At 40.9% G+C, this 23,625-nt stretch overlaps 1 protein-coding gene across 30 annotated transcripts in view; it reads right to left on the bottom strand.

Moving 5' to 3' along the window:
• Positions 1-2,293: 2,293 nt before the first annotated feature.
• DLG2 (discs large MAGUK scaffold protein 2) overlaps positions 2,294-23,625 on the bottom strand; it is a 982,781-nt gene continuing 961,449 nt past the window's right edge. For all 30 annotated transcript variants that reach the window (XM_071432840.1, XM_071432845.1, XM_071432843.1 and 27 more), the window contains 6 exons: positions 16,281-16,331; positions 15,420-15,521; positions 14,384-14,556; positions 13,582-13,691; positions 8,224-8,315; positions 2,294-7,484 (listed from right to left, as the gene is read on the bottom strand). In XM_071432840.1, coding sequence (XP_071288941.1) covers positions 7,378-7,484; positions 8,224-8,315; positions 13,582-13,691; positions 14,384-14,556; positions 15,420-15,521; positions 16,281-16,331 — 635 coding nt within the window. In that variant the 3' untranslated portion in view covers positions 2,294-7,377. The remainder of the gene's footprint in view (positions 7,485-8,223; positions 8,316-13,581; positions 13,692-14,383; positions 14,557-15,419; positions 15,522-16,280; positions 16,332-23,625) is intronic.

Below are 23,625 nucleotides of genomic sequence, written 5' to 3' on the forward strand. Positions count from 1 at the left end.
GTGACATGCCCAGCCAGCCAACCCGAGCAGTCCATGCTCTGCAGCCGTGGTATCACCTTCCTTGCAGTGATGGGTTTGTGATGGTGCTTTTGGTGAGTCCTGCTCTGGCAGGGCTACTCTGGTAGGTCTTCCTCAGTTGTACAATAGAATCATGGAATGGTTTGGAATGGAAGGGATTTTAATACCATCAGTTCCAATCCCACTGCCATAGGCAGGGACTCATTCCACTAGACCAGGTTGCTCAAAGCCCCATCCAACCTGGCCTTGAACACTTTCAGGGATGGAATTTTCGATAATAAAGGTTTCGGTATAGATTGCTCATGGGGAAGAGGATCTGCTCTGTGGAACTGTATCACCATTTTCCTGCTTTCCCACAGGTGCTTTAGGTGTCATTGCCTTGCATTGTGCCAGCTATAAAGTGCTCTAATTAAAGTGAAATGAATAACTTGCTTATGCTAGATAGACACCTAAATTCTTCTGAAAATCACAGTGAAGTGACTTCCTTAAGATGGATTTGGCACTTGGAGGTAACTGTACAGCAGAAGTACTGCTCACCTACCTTGTAGCTTTGGTTCCAGATAATTGTCCAAACTGGGAGGTAGTGTCTTTCAAACCACAGGTTGTGAATGGACAACTGAGTCCAGATACTTGGCTGTCTGTGTGAAGGAACCATTAAAAGGCAGTGGGACAAATGAGAAAATGTGACCATTAGGGACATACTCTATGCCTGGCCAAGGCAAAAGGCTGGCAAAGTTTGCCACCACTGTCTGAAGTGATCATCACAACATATCTAGCTTTCTACAATTTTAAGTACTTTCTGTCTCCAATCCACTTTATAAAGATTGTTTTCTAAGTTTCTGCGGAATATAGTCTGGGGAATTGGCTCAGGTTGACCTAGAGAGAGAATGAAGAAGAAAGTACTTTAATAAGAGATCCTGCTCAATGTCACTTTGTAGAGAGCTTTTTGGAGAATTGGTTAGCTGAGAAAGGACATTCCGATGTGATACCGATGGATAAGGGTAAGAGAAACAAGCTGGGAACTGAGCAACCGATGCCCAATTACTGATGAAGGTCACAGTGACCTTCTCTAAAACGGGAAGACGGGGGAGAAAATTGCTTGCCAGAAAATGTAGTTATCCCAAGGTAGAGAAATTAGAAGAATGTACACATAGAGGCAAAATAATTGTTAAGAGATAGAAGTAGGTGTGTTTGATCATAGTGTGCTTTAACCAATAATGAGCTCAGATTTTGCAATATGCATAAGCTTCATTAACACTAATATAAAAATGTGTAAGCTTTCAATAAACTTCGAGATTTGCTATTCATCGCATATAGTGTGTCGCATCTCTCCCGCCGTTACGACATCACTTGTTTGGATTCTCTCCCTCTTTTGAATCTGCTGGAGAAATCTAAAACATCACAATGAATGTTTAGATGATTAACCATCCCTGTGACCATACATGTAAACCCTGTGGACAGACTTTTTTCCCTGTAGTCTCAGTTGTGGCTCCCAGAGCCATATGGAGGCTCTGTGGTCCTCTTCAGACTGCAGATAGTACTGTCTGTGTCAAAAGCAGTGTCCCCATACTGTTACTGCCTCTGCTGGGGACTGACAGTGTTCACATGGCCTCCCTGGAGCCCACAAACCATCTGCAAAGATATTCCTGGAATGGACAAACTCCAAGGTTCTTGAGCTGTTGGGATCCCATAGCAGGAGTTTATGCTCCACTAAGCTGCTTAGAAGCAGTTATAATGCAATTATTACAGTCCTTTTCCCCATGGCTGTGCAGCAGTGTCATAAACATGGAATGATTATTTAATTATAAAAAATATTCTGGTAATTATTCATCAAGATGCTGATGATTCTGAACTCACAGCAGAACTGTGGTAGGGAGAAAGTGGCTGTACTTCACCAGAATTAATCTTCTTGGTGGCAACTTCCACATCAATGTGAAGTAAAAAGGAAATAAAAAGGGCAAGAAGGAAAAAGGTGTCTTATTCTTAGTCATTTGTGAAACCATCCTCCTAATTCCAGACTTGTGTCAGTCTTGTTTGATAGATGTAATATCTCAAGACAAAATAAAAGCATATATCTCTTTTACTATTCTGCTCCAAGGAAAAAAGACAAATTATGCCTTGTGAAGAAGCAATTTGCTATAAAGTGTAAAAATGCTTTAATATTAATATTTTATAATAAAATTCATGACATATTTATAAACACTCTATCAAGCATTTACAACTCAACCACAGCTGAGAGCTTGGACTGGAATAAATAAGCAAGGACACAGCTAGCATGAAATATACAGCTTAATTTTTATAATTGTGTGTGCTTTATTCTTTACACAAATGGAATGGATGCGCAGAGTATTTACACATAACAGGAGTGTAAGCTGGACAGGGTGTTTTGTAAACTCCAGTTCAGATTCTGAGTACCCCACACTACAGCTGGACTGAGAAACATCCTGCTAAAGAGACACACACCAATCATTGTGCTGGAGGGAGCAGCTTGGTGCATACAGGCTGCTGCACTCAGAAATTCAAACTGGCCAATTCAAATTTAGGAGCACAAAACCAGAAATTAAAAGGCTATCCCACTAAGAGCCAACAGTGTTGCCCTTTTTGTTTTTCCTTTTTTTTTATGCTTTTCCCCCCTGCACCAAAGATCTTGCCTAGGATGCTGGCTCCCAAGCCCAGAAATGCTGTTTTACATCAGGGCAAGTTGCCTGTGCTGTAGGGCCAGAAGGTGTAAGCTGCTAATGTGGTGTGAGAGATGATGGATCGCCTCTCGTGCTTTTCACCTTAAAGGCAGGGTCTCAGAAAGGGCCAATGAAGTGGTAGTTCCTATAGCTCTTGGTGAGATGTCAGTGCAGCTGAAGCCTTCTGCAAATCCATTTGGCCCTTGGGGTCTTCTTGTTAGCAATTTCACAGCACTGGCCTCAAAAGGATCTTGGTCCATGACTTGGCCCTCTGGGTGTTACAGTAAAATAAGCAGTAAATAATGATGGAAAGTGCTGAGCCACCTGTTTAATCAGGTGGCCTTGGTGTTTTACAAAGATGCAAAAAAATCAGTGTGATGAGGAGGGTGGATGTTTAACTTCAGGTGGTATAAATGGGATGGACTCCATTGAAATCAGAGGAGCGACTGTGATTTCCACCAGCTGAGGATCTAGGCCAGCTATATGCTGGATAGATTTTATATGTTATCTGTTGTTATCTTTGATGCTGATTTGTGTCCTAGAATGGAAACTTTCTTTTTTTAGCATAATAACCTCATCCTTATTCCTGAACCAATTGACAAAATGTCTGATTTTTAATGGGAAAGAAAAAAGTTTATTCCACCAAGGAAGGGGCTTGAATGCAGCTGCACAGTGAACCACATGCATAACATGACAGGCAAAATGTTCAAGAGGGAAAATATTGAGATTAAAAGCTGTGAAGGATAAAAGACCACTTTCTGTGAACACGGCAGATATTATGGCTTTAAATCTGCATCTGAAAAAGGAGGTTGATACTTTTTCCTCAACACAGGAGGATATATATATATATGTATATCCTACACATATCCTCATGTGTTTTCACTCACTAAATCCTCTGCTCAGGGATACAATTTGAAAAACAAAAACTAAAATATAAGAAAACCAAAACAAAAATACAATTTGACTGGGTGCTGATGAGCGAGTAACAGTGAAGGTGTAATGCCAACAATTTCTCCATAGAAAACTAATGTAAATAGGTAGGTGGATGTTGTGTACCTAGGACACTGTTGCTGGCTCGTAGTGGTTATTAGCTCAAGTACCACACTGCTCTCCAGGAAGAGGATTTGTAATTTCAGTGCAATGGAGAGATTTCTTATCCTTGACTTTCACCGAGTGGTTCTTAGGACCCTATCCACACCGGAGCATCAAACCATGCTAGCTACAAACACAATCACATCACAGAATATTGATCTAGAAACAGCCTTTACTACCAAAGAAATTACAAAGCGCTAGCATGGACAGGGTACCTCTGTAGGAAGGGGGATTAAGCAAGAAAGAGGCTCTTCCACTGGTCGATGGTCAGACCATAAGATCAGTAAAGAAGTGCCATTCCACTGAGCCCTGTCAGCAAGCTCTCAATGAGTCAGTGCGTGGAAGATTTTTTATTTTTTTTGTTTGTGGCAAAGAAAAAGAATTAGTTTGTAATATTGCACATCTGCACAAAGCTAGCAAGATGTAATTGTGATCATTCATGGGTGGACAAAAAGCTGTGATAATTTTGATTCTGCTTAGACCCTATGGTGCTACACACTGTGCCAGAACATGAGATATAGCACCAGGGGTGTGATCTGGCACTTTTCCTAAAGGGTCCAGCATTTGCATTGGTCTCATGGTTAGACGCTCCCAAGTCTTTAACACGGACAGAAAAGGAATCTGATTATGCTAAGCTGTGTTAGCACCAATATGGAGTCAGGCGCCAATTGCTGTGGGTTGTGAGTTTGGACTTCTTTTTCACCAGATGTAATTTTGCATGAGTCTTATGCTTTTTCTTCCTCCTCCCACTACCACCCAGTATGATCTGAACAGCTGCAATGCAAAAATGGACTGCAGCTCTTAGGATGCTGTGACATGGAACGCAAAACATCAACACACAAAACAAATGGGAGTACAAGTCCTAAGGGAAATAAGACCTCTCACTGATTCTCTTGACGTTTTGTTTTTAAATATATGTTTTATTTAAAAAAAAAAAAAAGAAGAAGTGCAATGTCAACTCTAAAATGGAAGCACAAACAACAGACAGGGAAAAATAAATAATGTTACTACAGTAACCAAGGACTGATGGAAAAATTGATTGTACTCAGCCGTAGTGTTACTGTTCACTGTAAAGCACAGCACATGACAAAGCAAAACAGTTACTAGTAGGATAGTACCATAAAAGGCTGCATGCTGAACTAAGAAACAAAGAAGCAGATGTGATTGATTGCTTAAAAACAGAGCTGAAAATTAGAATGAAGTTCCTGCTTTAGGATACTTGGTTTTTCAGGTCTGGTGGGCTATTTCCCAAGCTGGGGCAATAGTATTTTACTAGCATGGAAAAATCCATGGCTTCCAAAGATCTGGGGTCACTCTGTGGACTTCTGCATAATTATCCAAAATCAAAGCATTCATTAATTAATAAAAAAAACCAAAACTTTATAGCCCTTCTGGTTACAAAGCTCTTCTGGAGACTTAACTGAAACCCCTGTTTATAAAGCTGCGCTGACCAGGCAGGAAAAATAGTTAAAGAAGTGTGAACTTCTCAGAGTTACCATGGTTGGGCAGTAAGCATGAGAGGCCCGCTCCAGAGCCAGTAAAATGCCCGTGTTTTTAACCCTGTCACTGCTGGTGGCTTTTGCAAACATCCAGCTCGTCGCGCTGTTCGCGGAAGGTGCTGGGAAGCCCTGTCAGCTGGACAGGGCGTACAAGTGTAAGCTGCAGACAGACAAGGGCCAGAGGAGTCTATTTAGCGTTTGCCCTTAAGACATCCGTAAGCATTAGGGCTGCTGTAGCCACCAGCTATAAGCAATGCACTCCTGCAGTGCAGCAGAGGCAGGAGTGTGGGTTTTGTAGAGAACATGGTCCAGCAGCAGCAAAGGCAATTCAGTTTTACTGTCATAGCATCTGTTGCAGTTGTCCCCTTTTAAGTCAGTGAGGAATGGCATCACTCTACAGAAGAAGGGCAATGTGAAATGAGAAAAAAAATACCTCCTTCTCCCCTTCTGTACACCCCAGACTGCAATTCCACAGACTTTCCCCAAATCCCTCACAAACGTCTATTGCCTCAGTTTTTGCTTTTAAGACCCTTGTTGACTGTGAAATGAATGAAGATACAAGTTAGTTGGTGACCTGCCTGCAAAGAGAGGAAAGATCAAACGCTTTTGTTATTTCCCTGAGGGAAACAGGAAGAGTCATAAAACATTTGGGGATTAAGGGTGCCTCCTTCCTAAGAGAGAAATTATTAGCTGTGTTTAAGCACTGACATTTTGCTTCTGAATAGTTGTCCCTCTCAAAAATACATTATCCTTTTGTGTTCAGAAAATTCCTACAGGGCAGTGAGTTCAAGAGATCTTTCCACAGGAGTTCATGATTAAACAGAGGCAAGGGAGAGGATTAAATTGAAAGAAAAAAAATATGACAACTACTCTTTAAGGAATTTTCTTGCTTGTCATTAATAATAGAGAATCTGTTATGGAAGGGCTATAATGCAACTTGATGGTCCTCTTTACATTTGACAGTCGCACAAGGGTGTAAATATTTAATCTTTCAATTAATTAATCTTTACAAAATATCTTCACAAAAACATTTTACCTATAGAAATTAGTTTCTATACATCAATATATTTTTATTTTTATAAATTATTCCATCTTTAAGTGCCTTCTATCAATATAAATGATAAAATAGACAATCAAAAATTTTAAAGCTTTTCCCAGTTGTATCCCTCCTTGTTAACATAGGTGCTGTGAATCCTCATACATGTGTCTGTCTGCATGGGAATGTGTTTGAGTGCACATGTGTGTGGTGCGAAATGCTTCCATCCTCTCCCACCCCTAAACACCATCAAAATAAACCATATTGTTGGCAGTTCCTGATGAAATAGTGCTTCCAAAGGGGGAAAAAAAAAGTTTGACTTGGTTTCAGAAATCAAAAGATGTGCATAGTTACCAAAGTCGAGGTGTACCAACTACAAATGTGCAATGACAAGCTTGGAACAGGACCCACCTCCCAGTCAGGTCACAGAGTGTCCCAACAGTGACCACAGTAGGAAGTGGACCAAATACTCTGAGCTTGATTTTGCAAGGTGCGTGTGGCCCTGATCTAGCAAAAATGCTTAAGCCTGTGCCTAGCTTTGAGCACGGGAATAGTCCTACTGAACTGGTGGGACTGAACGGCATAGGGAAGGGTCACGGGTGACTCCAAGTCAACAGGCTACTCATGTGTAGGAATTGGGGTCAGTGCTGAGCGCCTTGCAGGATCAAGCCCTCTGTGAGGTTCAAGAGCTGGGAACTTCTCTAAAGCAATCAACACACTGAGCTCAGCCATTGAAATTGATCAAAATGTCCGCGTGGGCACAGGAGGTGGCTTAGCTCCCCTTGACAGAGGGTCTCCACGTCAAAAGTTTATACCTACAACTCGTGCTCTGAGCACGCAACAGATTTGCTTTATATGGTAGAAGTCTTTTTGTTCCTACCCTTTGACCCATCAGTGTCCTTCATGGCTTCAAACACTTTGTGTTGTACATTCATCAAAATTCACATTGACTGCAAAGAACATAAATGCAACAAAAAAAGGAAAGCCTCCAAATAGTATATTATAGTTTTCTTCTAAATATTCTCCCGTCGTAATCAGAGGTGCAGTGGCTAATTTATAATTTTTCCTTTGAAGGAATCCAGATGAAAGGCCCAGATTGTTCTTCAATTACAAGTTTGCATTGATTATATATATCTTCTAAGCTATCTCCTTGGACAATAGCTGCAGTAGAGAAAACATATCAATATTTCTTTTAATTGATAGATACAGCATCCAGTGTCAGCAGATCTTCAGCATACTCATAGATACTCAAGGAATGAGAAGGAATACTGGCATACTGAGACATTTATGGAAAAGTCATACCCCTGCAGATGACAACTAAGTCCAAATCAATGGCACCTGCCTGTGGCAGAGACCCATCCCACTGCTCATACTGAGAAGACTGAGCCAGGTTAGTTCAGAGAACTAGCACTTCTGTGCTGGGAGGGCAGCACAAGAGATCCTCCCACTGTCGGAGGTCAAGCTTTACACTTCATTCAATTTAGAACCTACTTCAACAGTGAGCAGCAGCGGGTTTGCAACCTTTCGGATCCGGTTATAATATAAAATAATATATATAATATCTGGTTATAATATAAAATAATAATATAAAACTCTTGGCTGCTGAGGTTAACAAGATCAGGCCCAAGTTGACAGAAGGTAAAGTAACCGTAACACAAAGCACAGTGGTTGCCCCTAATTTCCCTCTGCATGGATACTCGTTCAGGACATCAAACTTTTGAGGAGTCAAGTGCCTCAGCTGCTCTTGAATTTCAAGGAAACACTACTCTCAAGCCAGAAGTCCTTGCTCTGGGCATACTATACTGACAGGTACTCTAGCTCAAAGATAGGGTTGATCTAGTAGTTTTGAAATCAAAGATTAGATCTTGGGGGGAAAAAAATGGTATTAATAAAAGCATACCTGTGAAATATTCTCCAAATTCTTGTTCTAATTTAATTGCTCGATCATAGGTTTTCTTTGCTTGCTCCTCTGTAAGACGTTTATTCATTTCCCTAGAAACATGGAGGAAGTAATCAAAAAGTTTAGATTCTTGCTAGAATGGTTTTCAAAGGGCATGCTCAACTGAATCACAGATGGATTGAGATTGGTAAAAGAATAAAATGGTAAAATTCTTCCAATAGCTCATGGACAGCTTTAATATTTTCAATTTAATTTCATTCTATGTAGTACAAAATTACTTCAGACTATTTCTCATTTCACTTTTCTCCACCAAATTTTTATCTTGGGTTCACTACTCTACATTTTCAACAAAATACAAGGCCAAGGTCTGGCAGCTGCTAACTGAGATAGACTTGAGACATCAGGAGTGCATAGACTGGTCTGGAATCCCAGATGTCCCATAGTCTGAGCACTCAGAACTCCTGCCTGAAGCTCTGTCAGGAACCTCTGTGTCTCCCAGACTCAGCTGGTGATCTCAGATGGATAAGGTTGTACTGACCACTTATTGGGTGCTAAAAAATATAAAAAAAAGACAGATGGTAATATTCTGGTTTCTTCAGCGTTTTGTTATTTGATGGAGCATTTCTGTTTCAACAGAAACACTATTTAATAACTTTAGGAAATGAGTTGTCTTGCCCATGCATGCTCAGGTATTACATGCTCATTCACTGCTTTATACTCATGCCTGTAGATGTCTAAATAGAGTTTGCTTGTTCTAGCATTTTTTCCCAGCATAGATTAATTTTTTTCTTAAAACATGACAGAAATTTTCTGAGGCAACTAGGAGAGCATAAATCTGATTTTATGCCTTGCACTGAATCATATGATTACGTGGTAATGGACTGTATACAGTATGCCGTGGGTGATGCATGTCGGAAATTATGGACATGATAGTGTGAAAAGAAGAAAGCTCTATGAAGTGCACAACAGTATGAACTTGCTACAGCTAACACCTACTTGACTTCTGAAAAACATTCTGGGAGATGTCCAGGATGCAAAAAGGAGTTTCGAGAAATGACTTAAAGCTGCCTACCTATATAAGTAACTGTATACCTGGGAACAATGCTTAGAAAAATCTCTTTGCAAGTACTAATGCCATGGAGAAGGCAGGTTCATAAAATGAAGGCTAAGAAAGATTTATTTTAAAATTTATGCCAGTTATTTGTAGAGTATATAAAAAGGTTTAATATAGTCCATGTGTTGTTCTGCTAAATTTGTAATAATACTAATTCTACTTATTGGAAAGATTGCTATCTAATCAGGACTTCACATCCGATACCACTGCTTTGGGTGACTGAACTAAAACTCTTGTCTTGCCTTTAGTTTAGGCAAACTTAACATTTTCATCTTATGGGCACTTAACCAATATGGTAATGCTGACAACATCCTCTTCCTTTCAGATCTGTTTCTGGTAAATTTTTTGAGAAGTCTTTCTCAAGATCTTTGAACAGCAAAAAAGATAATACAAAGAAGTGTTTAAAATAGGAAGTACTTTGAAACACGTAGAAATTTGCATTACACTTTCAGGTAGTAGATTTGCCTGGGGTATAAAACCATGCTAGTTGTATTCCTGACTCTGCCCATTCTGTGCCCTTAGAAGAGAGGATGGAGAAGCGGGGGGACCATGATGTCCATTTTTTATGATGAAATTAAAGTGCTGTCATACTGCAGTCCCTTCTATTTCTTATTTCTTAGCTGGGGACCTGCATAGGTGGTGAATTCAAAATACAGTGCATATTTTCCAGGGCTTTCCTCCTCTCCCAGTGAAGAGCTCACCCAGGCAGGTTCTTTCTTATTCCATTTCTCATTCCCATGATCTCACCACTGTCCTCATTCCTCTAGAGAGAGAGGTTGATTGGAGGGTATGAAAAAGCATGCCTCTGGGAGTAAACCAGATGGAGTCATGTAGGAGAGGGAAGAGAGGAATGGAGGGAGGAATGGAGGGAGGGAGGAATGGAGGGAGGAATGAAGGGAGGAATGGAGGGAGGAATGAAGGGAGAAAGGGAGGGAGAAAGGGAGGGAGGGAGGGAGGGAGGGACGGAGGGAGGGAGGGAGGGAGGGAGGAAGGAAGGAAGGAAGGAAGGAAGGAAGGAAGGAAGGAAGGAAGGAAGGAAGGAAGGAAGGAAGGAAGGAAGGAAGGAAGGAAGGAAGGAGCAGTTTGTTTACAGCAATGGCCATGTGCTCTTTCAAGTGCAGGTGCAAACTTGATTTATGATCCCTTCACTCTTCTTACCTCCCCTTCAGATGGCTGAAGGGCATCTAATGGGGAGGTAAGAAGAGTGAAGGGACCATAAATGAGCAAATGAGCATATGCATAAATGAGAGACTACAACTTTATGTGCTAATTTTGATGAAAGATAAAGCTTTTGTCTTTGTTTCTCTGCATCTTGTGATTAGAAATTTTTTTGTCTTTTGTGTTTAGGCTTTGCTATTGAAGTAGCTTTTAACTAATTTGTATGAGCAGGAGTAATAGTTATGACAGATTAAGCTCTAATTTTTTTTTGTGTTGCAGTACTTAAATACCTAAAAAAGACTGAATCACAGAATCATTAAGTTGAAAAAGACCTCCAAGATCATCAAGTCCAACCTTTGACTGATCACCACCTTGTTAACTAGATCACAGCACTGAGTGCCAAGTCCAGGCATTTCTTGAACAGCCCACTTGTTTTATTGTCCTAAGTGAAGTATTAGCATTGTTTTGGTTCAACAACAGGATGATTGTCATAATATTTTGCATCTTTATAACACCATTCAGTCTATTCAAGGATTTGCTGTTCTAACATCAAATCAACAAAGCCTTTATGTTATTGCCACGTTTCTGGTTCTGCCTGATGTATTTTTTCAGAGTAAGGGCCACTTTTATTTACTTTGTGGTTTTTTTAATCACTCCAGAGGCAATGACAGCATTAAAGAAATAATGGAAATGTTTTGTGAATGGGAAAACTGTATGTTAAGATCTCTGTTAAAACAATCAGTGCAGAAGGCAGTCTATCAGACTACTCTTCCCCTTCTATACAGTGACAAAATCAGAATATTGAATTGTAGTCTGGAAGAAAAATCAGGAAGTCAGGATGGTGCTGTGCAAGTACCAGATATTGTGCATCATTCCTTGTAATGTGGCTGGACATACAACAAGCTCATTGCCAAAGGCAGGGCCTAGAACAATGCATATTCCAGGGATGGGTCATGTTGGAATTCTCCAGCTCCATGACCAGTGGCTGCAAGTACACTGTTACCATCACTAGACACGCATCTGTCACAGGAGGGGGAGTGCCAATGTTTTAGCTGTCAAACACAAACCCATGGCACTACCTGGCATTTGCAGAGCAATGGGGGAGGGGAATCACAGAATCACAGAATGATGGAATCACTCGGTTGGAAGAGACCTTCAAGATCATCGAGTCCAACCCATTCCCTAGCACCTCAAATAATCCATGGCACCAAGTGCCACATCCAGTCCTTTTATAAACACATCCAGGAATGGTGACACCACCACCTCCCTGGTCAGACAGTTCCAGTACTTGATCACTCTCTCCGTAAAAACTTTTTCCTAATATCCAACCTATATATCCCTTGGCCCAACTTGAGGCTGTGTCTTCTCATTCTGTCAGTTGCTGCCTGGAGAAAGAGACCAACCCCACCTGGCTACAGCCACCTTTCAGGGAGTTGTAGAGAGTGATAAGGTCACCCTAAGGTCTCCTTTTCTCCAGGCTAAACACCCCCAGCTCCCTCAGTGGTTCCTCACAGGGTTTGTGTTCCCAGCCCCTCCCCAGCCTCGTTGCCTCCTCTGGATGTGCTCGAGTGTCTCAAGGTCCTTCCCAAACTGAGGGCCCAGAACTGGACACAGCACTCAAGGTGCTGGGTACAGGGGAAGGGTGCCCTCCCTGCTCCTGCTGGCCACACTGTTCCTGACACAGGCCAGGATGCCCTTGGCCTTCTTGGCCACCAGGGCACTCTGCAGGCTCATGTTCAGCCGGCTGTCACCAGTGCCCCCAGGTCCCTTTCTGCCTGGGCACTGTCCAGCCACACTGTCCCCAGCCTGTAACGCTGGAGGGGGTTATTGTGGCCAAAATGCAGGATCAGCACTTGGATTTATTAAACTTCATCCTATTGGACTCTGCCCATCCATTCAACCATTCCAGGTCTGTCTGCAGAGCCCTCCTACCTTCCAACAGATTGACACACGCTCCCAGCTTAGTGTTGTCTGCAAATTTACTGATGAGAGACTCAATCCCCTCATCCATGTCATCAGTAAAGATATTGAACAGAACTGGCACAGAATTCAAAATTTCCCCCCTATCATAGCAAATTAAGCTGATAGCTCTTGCATAACTGTAAGTGTACATGGAAAACAACTTGATAACCATATATTTTATCCTGAATTTTAACTCTGGATAAATATCAATTCCATATTTCTTCCTCAGCCTTCTCTCTGTGACACTAGATAATTCCTGCTCCTCCTCTGCCAGCAGGGTGGAACCCAGAATCAGGCCAGCACTCTAGATGAGGCCGCAGTAAAACAAAATAGCAGTCTATTGTGTCCTTACACAACACTGATATGAATACAGCCCACAGTGGAAAGCTCTTTTTTTTGCAACCACATTACCCATCCATTTGTTTTGTTGTGTGATCCACCTCAACTGCCAGATGCTTTTCTGCAGTGCTATAGCTAAATTATTCCCTGCTTGTACTCATGCCTTTCATTGTCTCTCCTTTGTCTGTGCTGAATTTCATCTTACTGATCTTACACTGAGTTTTGCTCTTATCCCTTAAAGTATGTGCCACATCAGACAGCCTTGGCAGCATGGAGCTGGTGCCTTCTCTTTCATTCTTGTGTTATGCTTGCCCTTCTCCAGTCCCATGGCTCCTTGCCTATCCTCTTACAGACCTGCAGGTAAATGAAGGGCTGGTGAAGAGGAACACACCTCAAGTCTGACACAGGTTTAACCCCTGGTTTGTGCCCTTGGCCAGGCTGTAAACCCCAAGAGCACCTGAAGATGCATGGGACAAGCCAAGCTGTGTGAGTGAGTCCCCAGTGAACTCATTGCACAGGTTGGAGCAAGTACACCAAGCACTGGCAGGGAGTCCTTCGTGGTCCAGCACAGAATCCCACGAGTGCCAGTCTGAAAGGTTCAAAGCTATGGCTTGTTCCTTGAGATAGCAGGATACATTGGATGACAGGTTTTAAAGGCACTCTTCCTACTTCATCTAATTACTAATAATTTTAGAGAACAAGCCAAATGTAGACTCAAGACCTGTGTGGTGCCACTTGAGGCTGTACCTGAAAATAATAAAATGCTTGAAGAAGTTTATACTCACATCAGAGGCTCCCATGATTTGGGCTTAATGAAGATAGCAATGGGATAGAGTTGTGCAACTTGTAGTCGTTTGATAGCATTTCCTGACACATCAAGTATACAGTGCTTGCCCTGTTGGAAATAGATGAGCATGTGTTTATTTTTGCAGACTTTGCTAAAGATAGGAAGCAAATCTATGACACAGTGCCCTGGAATGGGGCCATTACTGGCACACTAGGGCAGGAGTAGGCCAGGGTACAGGTTCCACTATGCTGTGTTCTTTCCTTTGCTTTGGTGCCAGTATAAATATGCACTGGTGATATGGGAACAAACTTGGGATTTATTTTTTACTAGGGTGAAATTTGCAGGGGCAGGAGGATTTTCATGAGATGAGGAAAATCAGTTCATAAAAGCAATAGGATGTCCCCATCCTAAGTGATTAATTCAGTTCTTGTTTACGTCAAAGCCTCCCTGTGTCACCTGAAGCAAATAATTTAATATTTCTGTGGTTTGTTCTTTTGCCTCTGTGAAAGTGATTTAGTTTATCTGCTCTCACAGAGAGAAAAATAGAGGCTGTTTTGAGGAGTAATTCAGGCATTGTGTTAGAACCCTGAACCCACAGCACTACATCCAAGTACAGACAGTGCCAAGGATGATGTCATTCAAAGTTGGAGACTCCACTAGTGGAGTCATTATAAAACCTATAAATATTAGGATACCATTTTGCAGCTATTTTATATTTTTGGCAGAGAATCATGTCTGAGACACAATGTGGAAACAAAGCAGATCATGTTGCACCAGCAATAAAACTACTGTCAACCTACTCTTTCTGCCACAAATCTCACAGACTGGACACTAGTTCCATACAAATTATCATTGTACTGCCCAGCTTCTATAAATTTGTGCTCTTGGATATCTTTTTCCATTTGTTCTCTTGAAATGACAAAATGATAATCTCTCCCATCCACTTCATAGTCACGCTTTGGCCGTGTGGTATCTGCATGAAACAAAAGACCGAAGATGAAGAAGTCTGCAAAAACATTTAGTGCAAAAAATGCAGCCATGGTTTGCTCAGTGGAAAATGCTGGGTCTGCTCTACGGGAGGGCACTTCACATCCGAGAGCAGATCTCTGGCTACTACATATTGTTTTTAATGGAGCTATGCCAATAAAGCTGTCTTTTTGTAGTAATACCTTCTGATGTTTACCTCCAATCAATACAGGCTAAAATAAAATCATGGTTTAGCAGAATTCCACTTTCTTCAGCAGAATCACACATAAATCTCAAATATAAAATGCATTTCATATTTTAAATGTTATGTTATTACTGTGATAAAATGAATTGTGATCTCAGCAACTCAATTTAGCCTTATTTATAAGCCTGATTCTGTTCTCATCTCTAGTAGTTTTAAATTAGTGTATTGCCAGAGATAACAATTTAAAATGGAGTACAACTGCAATTAGGCACTCAAATAAACAGCAAGTTCTAATTGTCCAAGATATAAATACTCTCTTTAATTCAGGGTCTAACATTGCTTTCTGATTCAACAGTTTATATCTCACACAAATCACAGATTATTGTGTATATTTATTGGTGGATGCTGTGCAATTGAGTTGAAACTTTTACATTTTACTAGAATTTCAAACTTTTCAGAATTTTTTTCTCAGACATTCACAACCTTTAAAAATGGTTTTAAATTTATTAGTTTTTTTTGCCTTTTCTGTCTGATGAAAAAATGACTTTTGAGAAACCCAACTGTGCATAATTCATGGATGCTGCTCTCGTAGAAATTTACTTAATGTGTGGCACCAAGGGACAGCATTCACTCAGCTGCAGGACTAGGAGTAGAATCATACTTACGTGGTACACATGAGCCAAACTTATCAGGAAACTCAGATATCAAATCATCGTTGATCCGATCTTTCATAGGACCCAGAATAATAACCGGCCTGGTGTAATTAACTGAAAAACAAAAGGATCACATTTTGATGGTCTTACCACAATAATAAATAAATGCACCCAAATATCACTAACCAGAGTTGGTGTCTTTACATATGAAGGGAAAAGTCAGGTGCATATTTTATTGATGAATATTTTATTTCTTGACATGAAAAAGGGGAATGGAATGAGTACCACTGCAGAGCTCTGTGATGGTCCATGCACAAGTCAAATGACTGTTTAGAAGCATTAGATATATTTACTATCACTCAACAAGGCCACTCCCAAATGCTTGTAGATGGACTCTTCCATGAGGCATGGAAATTGGTATATTGTAGCCTTTTTTTCACCTCAAGTTATATGAGTGCATCCTCCATTAAACCAGATGGATGTGCTCCCATTTTAGGTTGCCTTTCCATATGTTTGTCTACCCTGGACAGTGGCACATATCACAATGAGAAGCAAAATAATAAAGGCTTTCTATGTGACAATATTGCAGTAAGTCTAGAAAATCTACATCAGTATTTTGTAAACTGATTAATTTTCTGTACTAGTCCATGAGAATGAACTGGGAAGAAGAGTCCTGAGAATGTTAAGAAGTGCTGGCTTCCAAGGAATACCACAACATCAGGGTTTTTTTCATATGAAAATAGACTGAGTGTCCAAGAAAAGGAAGCCACAGTGAATCTGGGATTGGCAGAGCAAGGCTTACTGCTTTGCTGGCCCCCAAACTCTGAAATGAAACACGTAAGGAAGAGTGATAGAAAAGGAGATGAAACTTACTTTCCTGTCTTGTGACAGGTTCATAAGAAAGGATGCAGTCCTCTTGGCCTCCTGATGAGAGAAGAAAGAGAAGAGATTGAAGCTGATGAGTAACATGTCAGGTACTTAAGTTTGATAAAATGCTTCACATAGAGACAGACCAGGTTCAACACTTCTATCTTGATAAGCCTCTCACCTGAACCATTCCAAGTCCATTAAAACTTCCAGGTATGGACACAGTTTTTTTCTTCCCCACCCTCCCCTTCCATATGTTTCAATTCCTTTTACTGAAGTTGGACTTTTTTATTGATGGGCAACATAGCTTTATTTGTCATTTGATACAAGGCTGTTTATAAGGATAGTGCAGCAATTAAGATGCAATGCTTTTCCTATTGTTAAGGCCCTTACATGTTGCTGCAGAGTAAATCAACAGGCTACCTAAACAGAACAATTTTTATGTACAGAATAGATATATATTTTGGTTGATTGTCCTTCAGTGCATAGCTTCCATAGTCTAGTGTGTTCACAGTCTCACATCTAGCTATGAGCTATTTTCTGATCCTTATCCTTTCCCTGAACACAAATCACAGACTCACAGAATGGCTGGGGCTAAAAGGGACTTTCAGTTTCTGGAGATCAGCTAGTCCAATCCCCCCCCTGCTAAAGCACCTAGAAGAGGTTGTACAGGATCATGTCTAGGCAGGTTTTGAATTCCTTCAGCAAAGGTCTCACAGCATTGTATTGTATAGATTTGTCCTCCCTATGCCCTTTCAGGACAGTGCTGTTTCCTCAAGGTGATATTTAGGGGACTAAAGCAGAGAAATTTGGCATGAGAAACAAGTGGCACTATAGGGTGCAGGTGTGCAGTCCTGATGCACTGCTATTCTCCCATCCAAGGGAGTGAAAGAAGAGAGGGAGGAGGATTCCTCACCTAAAGCATGAATAATTCCTGCTCATTTCTCTTTCTGGGTCACTGTCACATACTTGGTGCCACATGAGAGCTCTGGCAGGTTCTAAATACAAATTAGCAAAATTTAAAATGATGACTTTATTTTTGCTCAGTTCAGGGTTAGTCTCTGAGAAGATCCACAGATGGGTGGAACTGACAGGACTAACTCCTGCCTAGCAATGGTGCTGAAGCAGCAAAGGAGAGAACCTAATTTTTAATAAAAGGAAGAGATTAGAAAGCATTTGAAGATAAGGCCACATAACATATGAGGAGTGTGGACAAGGGATTTTCTTTTCTGTTTGCAAATGTTTGATATTGTAATCACTTTTCTTTGGCTTTTTGCAAAGTTGGAAACCTAGAATTATTATTACACTTGGTTTTATGCATCACATGTATTGGTTTCCCTTAAGGTTCTCAGTAAATTTTAGAGGTGATATAGAACTGGGACATCTCATTTCTCTGGACATGAAAAAATCTACTTTCTAGGGTGGACTGGGATGCTCCTGCACTGTCTGTCCTCTACTCCACAGGAGCCAAGGCTATACTTTTCAACAGCCTGAGAAAGTCAGTTTTAGGATGGGCAATGAAGCCATCACATACCAACCAAATGGAGGGGAGCCTGTTTGTATAAATACCATCTTAAACTTGATATTTGTTTCAATAGCAAACAGATCCATAGCAGGAGTTTCATTTCACTAATTTCAGAAACCTGAGGCTTGAGTGCTTATGTCAAGCTAGTCCCTAGGTACCTTTTGGAGCCAATGGCTGCCTACAAATAGGCAAGTGCTTATTCTGAGACATGAGTCATCTGACTTATTTTACCTGTCTACTTTGTGAGGAGAGAAAAAGTCAGAAGCCTGAATTTATCTCCATTGTCCCCTAAGAGCATTTAAGCAGCAAAGCCAGATGCAGACATCTGCAGTGAAACAGCAGAATCTCATGGGAGTGACAGTGTCAATAGCAATTGGAGGCAACTAGACAATAACTCTGAAACTATTGTTCTTTTTTTGTTGTTTTTTTCCTTTCTGTGGACTAATACTTGGCTTTGGCACAGATTTATAACCAACACTGATAAGCCAGCACAGATTTTACTTTCTTTTTTGTCCAGTCTCTGGCAGACATGTTCCCATGCTAAAGCTTTTGGTATATCCACACTCTCTGTAGGGTATGGGCTAGGGAGAAAAATGAGCCTGTTTTACAGATGTCTTTTGAATTTGTGGCCAGATTGAAGGCAAAGAAAATTTCTCTAGCCCACTAAAATTGTGCTGAAGTTTAGGCCATTGGAAAGTGTAGCAGTAAGTATGGAGAAACTTTGAGGCTGACTGTGATACACAAGAACTTAAAGACAGACATCTTCCTCAGGTAAGGGTCTTCAGCCCTCAGTTCCAGACTCAGCATGGGAGTGTGACTGGGGAAAAGCTGCACCATTTCCACTATTTTTCTTTTCTGGAAAAAGGACTAAGGAAGCTTAAATTTCTAAGTGAATAAACTCCTGCCATGTACTGTCCAGACAAAATCCTGTAGGTCCTCAGAGGCTGTTTTGCATGTTAACTATAGCAGATGGTACTCTTTAATGATCTCCACTCGGTCAGTACTGCAAGTAGTCCATAAAGTGTTAAGTGTAATGAAGAGCTCTAGAGTCAATCAATATTCAGGTTGCTATAACCTTGTGATGGCTTTGAGGTGTAAGACACAGTGTGAAATCCATCAGGACACAGGCTCTTATCATTTGCCTAAGCCTCATTTAACACCCACATTAACAGCTTAATTAGCACAGGTTAGCTGTATTGATCTGGAAAATCTTTGTGACATTTAACAGATAAAACAAAATGAGAAAAAAAAGAAAAAGACCTTTCTGTAGGATTTTGGTATGTTCCCCTGTTCTTCAGTAAAATCCCATCAAGTCAAAAAGAGAAGAAAATAAATAAAATAAAGGAATGGAAGAAAAAAGAGCGGAAAGTTTCCTAAATGTAATACACTTATGGGTAAAATTATTGGAGAACTTTCACTTTCTCTGGACCACTCCCTGCTTCCCTTTGCTCTGGGTTTAGTGTTTTCTCGTGCTTGGGAATAGAAAAATAATCTGGAGTTTGTTGTAACTTGTAACCTCTATAAACTGGGCAGCGAGATCCTGTGCTGCCAGATAAATTTCATAAGGAGTCTTAATTTAATCTTTTAAAGGGATTTTATAGGGTTTCAGATGGGTAGCTCTGAAATGGACTTAGTGTGATGCCTCTGTTTTTCCTTTTTGATTAGATGGCAGAGAGCCTGTGAAAGTCTCAAACCCAGTTTCATTGCAGACCCGCTAGATATCAGGCCTTTTTAATGTAATTGATAAAAAAGCCCCATTTCCTACTGCCTTTCCAGAGCATCCAGGGCTTCCACAGGTCTGGTGTACCTGCACCCATTGTGTGGTAATGGGGTGGGAGAGCTGCTGTGACCTGCCATGGGCCAGCCTCCATGTAAACACCCTCCCTAACCCAGCAACCTATGCAGTGGAAATCGGTAGATTTTGGCATCCTATTAATGCCTGTGAATGAAAAAATCTGAAAAGACATCTAAGTAGATAAATTAAAAAAAAAAAAAAAAGTAGTACTAATGAAGACAGCTAGAAATTATTTATGATTTTTAAAAAATCAAAGAGAATTTTTGGTTTCATTTAAATGGTTGGACTACTGGTGGTGGTTACCATCAATACACACGTGGAATTCTTGTAGATGAGCCAAATAATTTAATTTTCAAGCTCTTGTCTAATTTTGTTGCTCACGTGGATTTAAAATCAAAGAAGGCTTATTTTACTGCCACCATCCATTTAGGTTTTGGGATAATGTATGAATTATCTGAACTGTATTTGCAAGGTCTTGGTGAAATCAATTTCTTTTGCACAGGCCACACTGGACAATATCCCAGCCTCTATTTGGTTCAAAATCCCTCTGCTGGGCTCTATTTTTGTGAACATATGATTTTTGGAAATTTATTGATGGATTTTTTGGAATTTATTTGTGAAGGCCTGGAAATCCAATATGTAAAATGATCATCAGATGTCTGAGCATGAACCAAAGACTCAAAAGTTGTCTATGGGCAAAGATCAATACAGCTGTGTGGGTATAAAATGAGACTTCAATACTTGTGCCAGTTTGAGTATACCTGAATAATACAGTAATTCTGGGAGCCAATGCAAGTGTCCTTATTAATCAATAACCTATTGTAATAATCAAGACTCCTTTAACCTTGTTATGCATCTTCAAATCTCATTAGAAGAGTGACTTGCTGATTTGCTGACAGAAGGTAAAAGTTTTTTTCCTATCACTTTTCCTTATTTTTAACTTTTAGTTATGTATTGCCTCTCTAGGTAAGTGGTGCAATCACAACCAGTTATGCAATTAGACTAAACAGATGCAACAATGTGTGTGTAATTTTGATGACAGCTGTAAAAACCTTTACTGAACCATGTGTATGAGTGTTACAACACATATGCAGGAGAGAGACTTGAAATTCATGCCCATTATGAAAATCATGTCTCACAAAATAAAAACTGATGAGTCCATGGTAAAAAATCTGTCCTTACAAGCTTGATTTGAAAAACAAATCAGAACATTTTAAGTTACAGAGCTCAAAATAAACTTTGAATCATGTTTTGATTAACTGGTCCAGGGATAAGTCAAAATTGGCTGTGTGTGTCCTTATCACAAAGAAAGAACAATTTTCTAGACCAGGACTTTATACACCACTCTGCAAACTTGGCTTTACTGCTGAGAACAGGAACAAATAAACCAACACAGACTTCATAAGAGCGTGGCTGTGTGATTCAGCAGCAGCTGTGCAGCAACTCATCCCCTTCAAGATCAAGCCAGCATTTTTTCCTGGCCCCAAAATACTATTATTTATACAGTGTTACATTCTACTCTCAGATGTGTCTGTGGTTTGCCCTGAAATTAATGGAGCTGAAGGTTATCTGCTGGGAAAAAGAATATCCCACTGTTGGCTCCAGCCCTATTTTTTATAACAAACCAAGTTAAAAAACTGGCAGAAGAAATCTGGTTTACTTTTTGCCACTTCTTGTTAGTGGCTTAGAAGTGGTCAAAGAATTTTCTCTTCAGACCACATTGGAGGACTTTCAATTATATTTTTGAAGCAAAAAAATATCTGGCTTCTGTTTTTAACCCTGGAGATATAAGCAGTACTTAGCTAAATACTCAAATTTTTAAGAAATGCATTAAAAAAAAAAAATGAACACATCAGAATATCTCCTAGAAAAAACCCAGTTGATTTGTGACCCCCACCCTATTCCTCACTGTCCAGGTCACAGCCTGGACATTTCTCAGAATCCTTCAATATTGCTGGTTTGGAATGGTTCTAGGAACGATCAAGTAGTACAGGTTTTGACACTAGCTACTTTTCACTAAATGGTCATCATGAGAAGCAAAAGTTAGAGAAATATGTTAAAACAATTGCCAGAGACCCACTAGAAAAAATGCAGAACACCTCACTCTGGACTCCAACTGGCCTGTTTTTATAGGGATATATGAGAAAGTCTGCAGGAGAACACCCTGCATTTGCCAGTCATTTCTTGCCCACACCTGTTTTCTTTGTTTTGGCCAAGGTGTGAATTGATGATTTCATAGAATCATGGAAGCATAGAATCATTTAGGTTGGAAAAAACAAGTCCTACTCTGCCAAGTCACACTAAACCATGTCGCTGAGCATGTCATTTAAATCCCTCTAGGGATGGTGAATTAACCATGTCCATAGGCAGCCTGCTCCATGGGCAGCTCCAATGCCTGGTAACGTTTTCAGTGGAGAAATTCTAATCTAAATCTTCCCTGCTGCAACTCAAGGCCATTTCCTCTTTCTGTTGCTTGTCACTTGGAAAAAGAAACTAACTCCACCTCACTACAACCTCTTTTCATCTGCTTCTCAACAGACTTCTGCTCCAGACCCTTCCCCAGCTCCTCTTCGCCTTCTCTGGATGCACCCCAGCATCTCAGTGTTTTTTGTTGCAGAGAGGGGCCCAGAACAGAACACAGGATTTGAGCTGTGGCCTCACCAGTGCCCAGTACAGGGGACAATCCCTGCCCTGCTCCTGCTGGCCACACCAGTGCTGATCCAGGCCAGGATGCCATTGGCCTTCTTGGCCACCTGGGCACTGCTGGCTCATGTTCAGCTGCTGTCAGCCAGCACCCCCAGATTCTTTTCCACCAGGCAGCTTTTCACCCATCCACTCTGCTCCAGCTTGCCACAGCTCAGAAAGCAGTGGGGCAGGCAACCCTTTCCTTCCTGCTAATTTTCTGGGGTAACAGAAAAGAAAGGAGGCACAGGAACAGGATCACAACCCCATGAAAACCCCTTGATTCCTCCAGTGGTTTTCTATTTGCTCCCCATTAATTTTCCAGCTTTACTTTTTTTCACCTCTGCGTGTCACCAGTATGCTCTATGTCACCAGTGCATAGTTTGAGGGCTAGATGAGTTTCCAAGTCAACAGACATGGTGTCCTTGCAAAATAACTTGCAGTGCCTCACCTTGAACACACAAACTCTCCTCAACGTGACACTACATCACACTGAGAAACAACCCTGCAACATGGCTGGGTCCAAATGCAGTTAATACAAACTTGGTTCTGTGGCAGTGGCTGATGCTGAGCTCCATTCCCAGCTACCCAGAGGCAAACAAGAATAGCAGAAACAGTAACTGCATGCTGCCTTCTTCTGCCAGGAATGTTACCTTGGGCGTGCCTTTTTTTTTTTTTTTCTTCCATTCCTTAGGAATAAATAAATCAGGATGCAGTGAGGAATACTTAAGGAAATCTTTGAGGGATATGTCTGGTAATTATTCTTCCCACATCAGAGATGTTGATAAGCTTTTACAGTGCAGCACCCTTTCTCAACAGTCCCACAAAGTGAGAACTGTAGTGAAAAGAGAACTTCCTTTGACAGGCCTGATTTCTCTCCATCCCTCACCATGTGTTGATTTCACTCTCTGACCACCTGCCTCTCACTCTCATCTGATTTTTCTTTGTTCCTAACACATAATTTGTCTAGGGGAGATTTGCTGTGATGAGCTGTGCAATGGGATGTACTGTCAACACACCAGATCTCAGATCTCTGCCAGAAGATTCAAAGGCTAATCATCTGGACTTGGGAGGACTTTAATTCTCCACAGGAGATATGCTGATGTACCATGGCCAGGTGGAAATTGAACACAGTCAGGTTAGACTTCAGGTGCCACCAAGGCCATTGGAAACAGTAATTTCCATGTGGGAACCACAGCTGCTAATTTGTCAAGGTCATGCCTTCAAATATCATGTTAGCACACTCCAATGAATCCTTAGCAAATGAAATCGGGCCCTTGGGCACCAGGTTCTGTATTTTAAAGCTCCCTCATTTGGCATAACCTAAGATGGGCTTCCTCTGCTTCTTA

This window comes from Agelaius tricolor, unplaced genomic scaffold, assembly GCF_023055355.1.
Source record: "Agelaius tricolor isolate 1412-34295 unplaced genomic scaffold, bAgeTri1.0.p SCAF_9, whole genome shotgun sequence".
Classification (NCBI taxonomy): domain Eukaryota; kingdom Metazoa; phylum Chordata; class Aves; order Passeriformes; family Icteridae; genus Agelaius; species Agelaius tricolor.